Source organism: Paroedura picta, chromosome 6 (assembly GCF_049243985.1).
Source record: "Paroedura picta isolate Pp20150507F chromosome 6, Ppicta_v3.0, whole genome shotgun sequence".
In the NCBI taxonomy this organism is placed as follows: domain Eukaryota; kingdom Metazoa; phylum Chordata; class Lepidosauria; order Squamata; family Gekkonidae; genus Paroedura; species Paroedura picta.
The window spans coordinates 67,254,906-67,267,192 of NC_135374.1; the positions used below are offsets into that span (position 1 = coordinate 67,254,906).

Below are 12,287 nucleotides of genomic sequence, written 5' to 3' on the forward strand. Positions count from 1 at the left end.
GACTCACTCTCTTTCTCCTTCAAGAAAAAATGCATCTGTTAGTGCAAAATAAAACAAAACACAAAACCCCTTTTGCTCTTTTGTAATGAGAAAAGTAACAAAACAGCAATGCGGAGGGGTGGAGTCAGAGAAAGAAGGGGGCCAGCAGTGTAATTGTCCTGTGAGTTTCTTGCAAGTCCTTACTTGTTAAATAATAATAAACAATCATTGCTTCCTCTATGTGATTAAGCATAACACTAAAAGCTTTCTGTTCCAATCTGAAAATACTTTACCAGAACATACTATTGGGGAAACACTGTTTTTTGTACACTGCACAAATCAGGAATTGCTCTAAACCATTAAGCCATCTGTTCAACATGTTTATTCATCCAGTTTGCTCTTGCTAAATCACCGTGGCATTTGCAATCCCCTTTGGCTTGGGGTCAGTTTTTTGCTGTGTCCTGCTGGCAGTGCTATGACTCCAATAACATTGTAACAGGTGCAGTCAACACACCTAATGAAGCATGGTATTTAAGTCCATCATCCCTGTTTTCTCAGTTCAGGGAACCTATTTGCATCCAGTCCATGAGATGATATTTCAGGAGACAAGCTGCAAAATGGGGAGGGGACATGTATGCTTCAGGACAGACCTGGTGACTGACATCAGTTTCAAGGTTATCTGAGTCTCCCTGTGGAATTCTCCAATCCTGACAGCTCACTCTCTATGGAACAAGTCCTCTGTCAGGATGAGACTTTGGACATCAGAAGTGAGTTTAGAAATGTTGGATTATTTGAGAAACAAATGTTCATGAACACTGGCTCATAATGGTAAGACTGCTGCTGACTCACTAGGCATCTTCCTTACAGGACATTTTTACCTTCTTACCAAAGAAATCCCTACAAGAAATTTATGTAAATCCATACCTTTTGGTTTACTTTAGTAGCAGCAATTGTCATGTTTTGCAGGTCCTGGATATTACAGTCACTGGAATTCATGCAACAGCTTGGGGGGATGCCATGATTGGTAAAGTAAGTGCTAATGCTCCAGTTGGTGTAGCTCTGGATACCACAGCAACTCAGCTAAAGTAACAAAATAAGAGAAAAACAGCATTTATAAAAAGCAGGAGATGTCTTATAAGAATTATCCCAAGATACACTAATAATGCACCTAAGAACAAATGCCAAAGCAGACTTTAAGAAGCAAGGAGAACAATCAAAACCTTTCTTTTGAGAAACATTTTCATCATTGCAGCACCATCAATATGCCTGGTGCTTCACACAGTACCAAAAAAGGGAGGAGCTTGCAGTCAAAAATTGGGGGCTGGCAGAAGAAGAGGGAAACACGAAGAATGGGTAGTGGGTTCAGCTGCACAAGCCCTCGAGAACAACAACTTTCCTGCTCTTTGCAGCATCAGGAAGTGAATATGGGATAAATTATGTTCTATAGCAAGCTATTCCTGGCACCTCCAGGAAAAGTCATGCAGTAACATAACTGGAAAACATATACCTCGATGTTGAAAAATAATAATGATGAGAATAACACAAATTTCCTAAGCAGTTTTCCCACTACAATTTAAAAAATACTTATTATAATTTAGTATAAATGTATATTGCTGCCATTTCAGTCCAAGAGAAAATAATCACCTTTCTGCATCTTCAAACATTAATGTATTCGTTTACTATGAAAGTAGGTGCTCTGGGCTTGGATTGAGTTCTGTTAACTCTACCTTGTGTGCACAGAGGAGTCTCCTTTGCCTACTATGGTTAGAGGAAAGAGTCCCATGTGCCAGTCTAATCCTCCTGAATGTTCAAAGCTCTGGATCACCCTTGGCTAACAAAAGCCAGTGTGGTACATTGGCTAGAGATTCAGACTAGGAGCAGGGGGACCTGGGTTCAAATCCTCACTCTCCCATATAGTTTGTTGTCTTTCCGACCTCAAATGATTGCTGTGAAGATAATGGGGGGGGGGGTGTACACTGCTTTGGGGACACTGGGGGAAGAATGGGACAAAAATCAAATCACTTAATACACTGATATATGAACAAGACATAATTGGGTATTTTTTTTTAAATCCTGTCTTTCTCTTCTATGCAGTTTCCTACAAACAACTGACTACCCTAGCTGATAATTAGTTTCCCACCATGATCAATGGTTAAGGCAACTCAAAGGCAGATCTGACTTAGATACCTGCGACGGGTCAGTAGGAAAGAGTGTGACAATAGTAACAAGGGAACTGAACAGAAATGCAGACCACTTGATTCTATTGAGTTCATTTTTGAGTAGTTGATAACACCTGTATTGCAATCAAATAATGGATCAGCCCACCAACCCAAAACTTACACTCTGTTGTACATCATCCACTGCATGGCTTTTCTCGTCAATTCCGTTGTAATGCATGATGGCATCGGTGTATGTCCTAAGGAAGGTGTCCTTGATCTAAGAGGGAAATTTAGACACTTTGGTAAAGCTTTATCATATCCATGTGCAAAACAGACTTTCCAGTCCATAAGTGTTCAGCACTTACTTGTTCTCTCCATTTAGAAAATGTTAAAAATACATGAATTTGTGTTTGTCCCCTCCATTTAGGAAATGATAAAAAAGAGGGAATACACAAATTTACACAGAGCAGAAAGGCAAATGGAGAATGTGTGTTACTCCTGCCATTTCTTCTGAACTGTGCAGTCAGTACAGTGTCACAGGACACTCAGTGGTCCTTTGTGCTGGCATCTACTGCTGAAAGCTATATGTTAAATTTTCTATTCCTTATGCAGAAAGAAGTGTCAAGTCAGAAGCAGGAGGTGAAAATCAGAAGCAAAATTAGGCAAAATTAGAGACAACCCCCCCCCCCCAAAAAAAAACAAACAAACCCTGGACTGATGATTCAACAGTTCTGAAGTAAGTTTCCTACTTTATCTCCCTGAACTAACTAGATTTGCTGACTTGGGTAATTAAGAGGCTGTTGAATAAAGAATGACTAAGGCCGTCATCATACAGTTCTATATTTCGTAGTGCCCCACTAGCAAAGTACAAATGCGCAATATAGCATTAGGGGAGGAATTCAAAAGCAAGACTGTAGCCCACAGAGAACTGCCTTGTCTGAAAATGTATGAGCAATGCCTGGTAATCATTGGAGGAGAGGGGGGGGGTGAGTCAGATTTTCGGTGTCCTGCATAATTCTTTGTCCTCTGCATCCAAGCAACCCAAAGTAAATTATGGAAAAACTTTAACTTTTGCATAAGATTAAAAAACCTACCAACAAGGGTTCTCGCCCCTTATGTGGAACATCTACATAAGAGGCGAGAATCCTTGTCCCCTGTCCACTCCCTCCTCTCAGACACGCACACCCAGATTCTCCACTCCATTTCCCTCCTTACCCTTGGGGATCCTGGGCACTGTGGCTGGGCCGGCCTCTGCGGGCACTGCCCCTGTGGCTTGGCCGGCCTGTGTAGTCAAGGCTGATGCCCACACTGAGGACTGCTTGCCGCTGCCACCTCCGCCTGTCATCCAAGGCTGCTCTTTCTCTCTGGAGGGTGGGAGTGGCCTTGGAAGACTGGTGACAGCACTGGTGCCAGAGCAATAAGATGGCCTCAGTGCTGGGCCTCACTGCTCTAGTGCTGCCACTGCTGCTGCAGACCATCTACCGGTGTGCTCCCTAAGGCAGCGGTACCCAACCTTCTAGTAGTCGGGGACCGCCTCCGAGGGTTGGAGAGAGCTGGCGGCCCGGCCGCCGCCGCCGCTCGCAAACGCACAGTTGTCGCGCACACGCGTTTTCACCACTAGGTGGCGCTAACGCGCATGCACAGAGCTGCCGCGCGTGCGCGTTTTCGCCAGCAGGGGGCGCAAACATGCATGTGCGGCAGCTCCGCACGTGCGTGTTTGCGTCACTGGCGTGCCGGCGGCCGTGCCTGCTTCTTCCCCCGCTCTCGCTGCGGGGGGGGGGAGGAAGGTGCGGCCGCTGGCGGCCCGATACCATGGCCTTTGCGGCCCGATACCATGGCCTTTGCGGCCCGGTAACGGGCCGCCGACCGGGGGTTGAGGACTCCTGACCTAAGGTATGTCCGTTATCATTTCTATTATAGGGATTGTGCCAGTAGATGTTCCACATCAACAAGTGGAGCAGTGTGATATGGTGCTTGGTGCTGAATTAGGGAGACCCAGGCTCCATTCCACCACTCACCTTGTTTCTCTCTGTGGGACATATAATATTCTGCATGTGGTTCCAATCCAAATCCTAGCTATGCAAGGCAGTGACACAAAAAACTGCATGGCTCTTCTGTTGTGTGTTGACTCTGGCCCTCATTTAGGACAGCCACGTTCTCTCAGTCGAACCTCTACAGCGGCCTTTCTCACCTTTCCACTGAGAAACCCCTGAAACATTCTTCAGGTTTCAAGAAACCCCAGACATGGTGCAATCATGCCGAATGTGGATGGGAAGCATAGCTGTGTACACGCCCACCTGGGGCCACTCCCCTTCCCATCCCCTCCAGGCCCATGACTGGACATTTTGGGGGAGGGGAGGTCAAACTTGACCATATATGGTTTAACAAATTTTAAAAAATATTACAAAATAATTAATTCCCACCCATTTGGGAAACTCTTCCAGGGCCGTTAGGAAACCTCATGGTTTTATGAAACTCTGGCTGAGAAAGCATGCTCTAGAGGCCACAGGATTTGTTCACGCCATAGCAACTTATCTGAAATTCCTAACAATTCCCAACTATAGTTGAGCCTGTTTTTGTAGCCAGGATGATGACACTCACTTCAGCAGTTCTGAGAGCTGCTATATGAAAATCATTCCACGACAGATGCTCCTGACATGGATGGGGGAGAGCCTGAAATACTGGATTTATATGACCATGTTTTGCCCAATGATGTGAAAACAATTCTTCTATTTCCATAGTCCAGTTATTACTCTACATAGAGTAAAATGGCTAGTTCCAGTCCTGAAGAATTGTCTGTTGGCAAAACTACAAATACCATTTTTGTTGAGGGTAAGTTTAGTCATGGCAACATTCTTCTCAGTGATGATTCTGTGTATTGACTCCAGAATCAAAACAACTGTTAGTCCAGGATCCAAAAACTCCACAAGAACTAATTCTGCATATCCAAGGCAGCTTTGGGAGCAGTAACTCCTCCCCCACTAGTGTCACGTAATTAGCCACTTGTGAAATAGACGAGTTTCTACAAGATTTTTTAGTATAGCGGGTAAGGCAGGGAAGAAAATCTTATATTTAGAATCACCACAGGATCTTAGGGGCTTAAGGGAAAATATTGTGAAAACTATCTGTCATAATCTGACATCCTGTAGATTACTTTGTTTATAGGCCACATACCAAGACCTTTTTTTTTTGGGGGGGGGTATATTTTAGAAGAAGAATTGGTTCTTATATGCCGCTTTTCTCTACCCGAAGGAGGCTCAAAGCGGCTTACAATCGCCTTCCCTTTCCTCTCCCTACAACAGACACCCTGTGAGGTAGGTGAGGCTGGGAGAGCCCTGATATTTCTGCTCGGTCAGAACAGTTTTTTATCAGTGCTGCATGTGGGGCAGTGCAGTACAGAATTGAACCTGGCTTGCCAGATTAGAAGGTCGCACTCCTAACCACTACACCAAACTGGCTCTTAGAATTAATGGGTCATAATTTGCTTTTTGAACTTGTGGTCGCTTTATTATGTTATGTTAAAGGTTGACTACCTGCCTCAGCTAGAACTTGTTCACTGCTGCAGGACCATGTGTGATGTGCTCTATAGCCCCTTTAATAATAACTGGACTATGGAAATAGAAGAATTGTTTTCACATCATTTTAAACATATCCAAATAGAATGACAAATCAAAAAGATAAAAGATGGATTGATTTGTATAAAAATGGGCTTTGTTTATAATGTCATGGAATTGTAAGGTTAACTATTTTTTCCTTTCAAGTTTTTTGAATCTATGTAACGAATGGTTCCCTTGTATTGCTGTGAACCTTTCTATTTTTTTCTTCCTGTCAATAACAAAGTGGACAGACAAACAAACAGACGGACAGACAGACAGTGCACATCTGAAGTTGTTGTTTGAATCCTGGTCTTTTTCAGGCTAATTTTTCATTGAATCTTTTCAACTACCTTTCAGGATACAGGCCATATTATATTTGAAAGGGGCCAAGAAAAAATTCCACTGCACATCCAGATTGTTTTCTAATATAATTGGGGGGGGGTCCACTGAAGAGGCTGTGATGGGAATAACAAGACCTGCAAAAAGTAATTCAGGGTGTGGATGCAGTGAGTAAAGGAATGGGACAAAAATCACCCCTATTCCCTCTTGTAGAAGTGGAAAAGCTGGCCAGATGCCACCCAGTGTGCCTCGCTAACCTAATTTGGGTTCTCTCTTAATCTTTCTAACTTCTTGTTGATTTAAAGGCAGCAAAACAAGTAATTTTAGTTTGGCTTTGCATTCTTGGAAATCCTCTCTGCATTATATAATCAAATGCTTGTCTGGGTGAAATAACAGCACTTCTGTCAAGAAGTTAAGCTATTTTGAGGTCCTCAGCATATGCAGTAGGGTAGAACAGATTTTACATGATGAGCATATAAAGAAATTTAGTTTGAAAGTAAATACTGATCAGCAAAATCCTGGGGCTTTAGCTAAATCTTTGGAATGACAGCAGTTTGTTTGTTTGTTTGTTTGTTTTAACTGGACATCTTGCTGCCAAGGAAAACAGCTGCATCATCTGAAATGCATATGGAACCACTGAACTTGGCATCCCAGAATACCACTACCCAAAGAGGCTTCAGCAAATGCTGTTCAGTGACACACTTTCAGCTTTACCCACAAGTCATTGATACTCACCTCATGGCGAAACACAAAGCCCGAAATACCAGCCACCAGCTCAGCCAGGAAAACCAGGGACAAAAACATGGCATACTGAAAGTCAATAGAAAAAGTAGGAAAGTTAGCAGATGTGGAAGATACAGTGGCTTTTCCCTCTTTCAGGATTTTGTTTTTTTGTTTTTTTCTGATTCAACCTCTGCAAAATACAGAGGACCACTTTCAAAAACACAGGGCACCACTGCGAAAGCACAAGAAACACCAAACTGCAAGACAAATGCCAAGAAATACAGAGTGTAATGCATACAATTACTATTGCTCAAATATTTGGTTCACGGGTGTCTCTTCAATCTTGAAACGCATAGGGTTTATGTCAGTAAACTGTTCCCCGCATATGCTGAGAGTTTGTTCTTGTCTGATTTCTCTACCTTCCCCGTAGAAAAGGCATATATGTGTGAGATTGCTTCAAATACAAAACATTATGAAGCTCATCCTGGCACTTGTCCCATCATTTCGACATTACAATCCATATTTTTTTGCCAACAAAAAAGATAAATAAATAATACATCTTTTAAAACAATTCTATCCTGCCCTTCCCTGTTCAGCTCAGAGGGGGTAACAGCCAACTTTAAAAACAATCATGCAAATTTAATGAAAATATTAAAACAATTAAATTGCCTCCTCCTAATACATGCAAAATTTCCTGAGGTTGGTCAGAGCTTGAAGGGGTTTATGCTGGTGGATGGGTTCTTAGGCAGGTAGGTCAGGGTCTTGATATTTATACCTGGCCTCAACCATAGGTATGGTGGAACAGCAGGCCCTTTGGAACTGTTTAAGGTCCCAGACGGCCCTGATCTCTTCAGGCAGGGCATTCCACCAGGCTGGGGCCAGGGCCAAAAAAGGTCAAGGCCTGCTTTGTCTCTTTAGGGCCAGGGACTCTGAGCAGATTTTGACTGCTCAGTCATAATACTGGAGGAGGGGAGGGGGATAATGGAAAAGTCAGTCCTGTAGATACAATATTCTGATTTCTCCCATTTTATCTTTGGGGACTGTTATAAGACTATATGTGACTAACTGGTTCTTCATAAGCCTCTGAGATAATGATCAGTCCACATCTTGGAACTTCATTCCAATCTTTACTAACCGGAATTCAGAACTGTGGCTGCGATTGACATGCAAATCATAGGCCTTAAAACGACAGCTGGTCTTAGCAACCATGGTGGTGGTGCTAGTGAAACTTTATAAAAAGGGGGAGGAGAGTAGTAGCACTCTTACACAATAAAATTTGTTCTACAGGAATTGTTGCCACTTGCCCTGGGCCCTTCTCATGTCATGCTCGAAATCAAAACAACTGGAATGATTTGGGGCTCAGATCGCTGATATATCTAGTCTACATGAATTCAAAGGGCTGATCAACTGCATCTGTATATTTATTGCCTGCCTACATTGCTGTTGTCAAAGGAAGACTCTAGAACAGCAGATTTAACATAGGTACTACCAGCTGTCAGAATCCCGTGGTTTCTGCCATTATTTAGGATGTTTATGTAACTAGGTTATGTAGAGTATTCACCGCTGTGTAGGAGATGGGGGCAGCTTGTCTCCTTTGCTGTGTTTTATGACCCTGTTGTTCCTTCCTGCATTTCCATTCCCTCGCCCTTGTAATCCCTAAGCAACCCATTTCTCTGTTCCGTTCCCCCTCTCCCTTGGAGCCAAATTTCTCATTGGAGTGTTAAGACTCTTTGATGTTCCCCCATTTTCGCTAGGCTCCCAAAGGAGGGGGGGCAGGGTTTGGGATATATGTGAGGACCTTGGTGACAGTCTCCATGCCTTGATGAAAGTACTTTCTGACTTTATAAAGAAATCTTTGACTATCTGCTTTTCTGAGTAACCAAAGATTCTCATACCAGATTCATCACTTAGGCAGGGCACCGTGTTCAATGGAAGTATGCTGAGAAAAGCAAAATCCAGCAAACTAAACCCCCGTCCTAAACATTATGTGGCAACAAATTCCACTGAAGAGGGACTTGCTTCTGTGTGATGCCTACGATCATGAGGGTCACATGGAAGCAATGTTTGCAAATGTGCAGCTTTTTGTAGAGTTTTTCCTAACAGTAGCTGCCAGTTGGCTTCAGTCAGTTTGTTTGATTTTCTTTATTCAAGCAAGCTAGTTGGAAGCTCCTGCCAGGATAACCTCTGCAAAGACCCACCACTGATCTCTTCTGGGCGGATCTGAGGACTAGCCAAAATGTCTATGTATGATCAATCCTGTTAACCAAAAGACACGTATTTGCATGTGCCCATATATTTCCCTTTGTGATATGTATCTTAATGGGACTTTCAAACATGATGGTACCAGTGATGTTTTGTTCTTCCTATCTGCAATTTAAAGTCTATGCAAATATATACATTTGGTTCAAAAAAAGTTCTCCTGCCTTTTGGCTTTCGTTCACATGTGTACATAAACAAAATGAGAACACTCAAAGGTGCTTTTAATATTATCCAGAAAAATGCCCAGATATAATTTTACTCGTCTTCAGCTTCAGCTCACTGTACATTTAAAATTGACTTTGGAAGCTATGCACACTGCCTCAGCCTGGATGGCCCAGCCTAGCCTGATCTTGTCACATCTTGCAAGCTAAGCAAGATTAGCCATAGTTAGTATTTGGATGGGAGGCCACCAAGGATTGCCAGGGCCTCTAAGCAGAGGAAAGCAACAGTAAGCTACCCTGTTAGTCTCTTGCTTTGAAAACCCTATGGCAGGGGTCCCCAACATGGTGCCCATCAAATGTTTTTAGAAAATCATTGGGACCAAAGGGGGTTTTGCCCAGCAAGGCTTCTGACTGCCTATGGGAGATTTGATTGGCTATGCCAAACATCCTGACAGCAGCTACTACCATAGCACGAGGAGCTTCACTGTGTGCCTGTATAGAAGCCATTTTGTAACTGGCCATATCTCCTGCAGTAGTCATGTTGTGAATATACCCATAACACTGTGTCAGAATTCCAAAGGCACCCACCGGCTCAAAAAGGTTGGGGACACCTGGGTAATGATAGGTCAGCTGTCAGGACATTTACACATACTGCACTTCACAGCTGAAAGCACTGAAGCTTGCATAATTCTTCTCTAATTATATCCTATTTGTACAAAAGTACAAAAGTAGATTTTAACCTATTTCTGGAAACTAAATTAAAGAACACCAGAGAGACACATCCAACTTGCCCCTGAAAGCAGCTCACGTATTTCTGAGAAGGTTAGGTTTGCTGTTCATTCAGGGCTGATTCTCCGGTTATACTTTAAACAGTCAACATGCACATTCGGGGGGGGGGGGGGAGAATCCTACAGAATGGAAAACTGGGAGATGGCATTTTTCAATGTTCCACACCAATTATTTATACATTTATTCATTCATTCAATTTATATACCATCCCTCACTGTGACAGAAAACCAAGCGCTCCTTGTTCATCACTCTGCTGAAAAGGGACACACTGAAAGTGACTTTTGTTTCCTTGTACTTAAAAGTGAAGGAAATATGATTATAGGAGTATTTCAGACATACAGGCACAAGACTTTGATGCCAGCTGGGTTAAACACACCTTTAGAAATAAGTTCTGTAACTTTATTTATGGTCTCTTATAAAAGCATCCAATTTTTAGTTTTGTGACATTTCATATTGCTAAATGAGCAAATATAGCATTCTTTAGTTACTTTTTGTTAACTACTTACTTAATTTCTGCTTGTACACCTGAAGCCAATTAGCTTATGATAAAAGCTAATCTTCCTCTGCTGATGACTTGGGATTACTGATGGCTTTTTGCCTTTTGCTACCCCAATTAAGATATGGACATAAATCCTCAGCATAGGTCATATAACTAAACTATAATTCTCATTATTAGTACAGCAGCATTATTGGTATTCTGTTGTTTAATTATTTGTACATAGGGAAAACAGTTTGAGAGCTTGTTTTAGCTGTGATAGCTCTTGATGATAATTTGTGTTGGTAAATTTAAAAATTAATGCTGCTCTTTATTTACAATTCTTGTATTTAATAGTCAAAATAGGCCCCTACCTGGTAGAATAAGCTCCCAGGAGAGCTACAGGCCCTGCATGATTTGTCAGTTTTTTGCAGGGCCTGTAAGATGGAGTCTATGGTTGAGGCCAGTGTAAGAGGAAGATATGGTTGGGAAGGATGCCATCCAGATGTATTCCACCCCTGACCATCTTGGGTGATGATTTTTGACATAGCCCTCTGCTGCCTGGGTGACGGGCATTCCGTATGGGAATAGGATTATTTTTCTGCCATGTTGGGGGTATTGTGGGGGGTATTATTCTAAGTGGTTTGATGGGGGTTTTAGTGGGGTTATTGCCGTGGGACGTTTTTTATATTGTAACCCGCCATGAGCCAGTATGCCGAGAGTGGCAAGTAAAATATTAATAAAATAATAATAATAATTTTCCTAAACACATAGATCATCCCTAAATCTCAGGATTACCTTATTAATTACTCCCAGAACCTCAAAATTGGGTGGGGGCACTTCCCAAATGGACTTGTGCTTAATTAATAATGACTCCAGGGAATGGTAGAGGACAGGAAGGCCTGGAGGATCATTGTCCATGGGGTCGCGATGGGTCGGACATCACTTCGCAACTAACAACAACAACAACAGCAATAATGACAAATTAATAAGAGTTTCTCACCCTCTGAGTATGTGTATACATTCATCTCTGAAACCAAGTTAGCATCACTTCAACAAAGAAAAGAAAAGCCAGTTCCACCAATTTCAGTCCTCCAGCCCAGCAGTTATTTTGCCGTACTCACCAGTTTCAGCATCCATGGGCTCCCACGACAAGTGGCAAAGCATCCAAACAAGCCAAAGACAATAATTGTGGTGCCTGTCCCAATGAGAACGTAGGGGGCATTAGTGGAGTTTTCCGCAATGAGAGAAATATATGTGCCTAAAGTCAGCTTCCCCCAAACACCAACGGCAAGAAGGATAACTCCAGTTATCTGGAAAATAAGAAGCAGAGAAGGTCTCGTCAGAACTTATGAGAATCAATGCAAGGTGAGAGTGAATACAGAGACTTTTTAAATATAGCATAACAGAATTACTGCTGTGGTATAAGATCAAATATGTCTATTAACTACTCAGGAGCTGATAGCACAAGCATTCCCCTTCCATACCAAATATTAAAGTCCTGTGGCAAATTACCATCTACATTTAGTACAGGCCATTTTAGGGAGCTAAACATTCAGTTTGCTCTTCCAGTTTTAGAAACTTAACACCCCAAACTGCCTTATACTGAGTCAGACCACTTGTCCCTCAAAATCTTTATTGTTTATGGCTGGGTTTGATAAATCCCAGTTGCCAGAAGTTTCACTGTGGTGCCTAGAGTGTTTAGCAATGATTTTATTGTAGCGTCTTCCAGCAGTCCCCAGAAATACAATAATGTAATATTTCCCATCAGTAAGAAGAAGAGTTGGTTCTTCTATTGTTTTTCTCT

General features: G+C 42.4%; 1 protein-coding gene across 1 annotated transcript in view; it reads right to left on the reverse strand.

The window, feature by feature from the left end:
* TSPAN7 (tetraspanin 7) overlaps positions 1–12,287 on the reverse strand; it is a 103,762-nt gene that overhangs the window by 20,610 nt on the left and 70,865 nt on the right. The window contains exons 2-5 of the mRNA XM_077342915.1: positions 11,605–11,793; positions 6,809–6,883; positions 2,320–2,415; positions 904–1,059 (exon numbers count right to left, since the gene is read on the reverse strand). Of these exons, the coding sequence (XP_077199030.1) occupies positions 904–1,059; positions 2,320–2,415; positions 6,809–6,883; positions 11,605–11,793 (516 nt within the window). The remainder of the gene's footprint in view (positions 1–903; positions 1,060–2,319; positions 2,416–6,808; positions 6,884–11,604; positions 11,794–12,287) is intronic.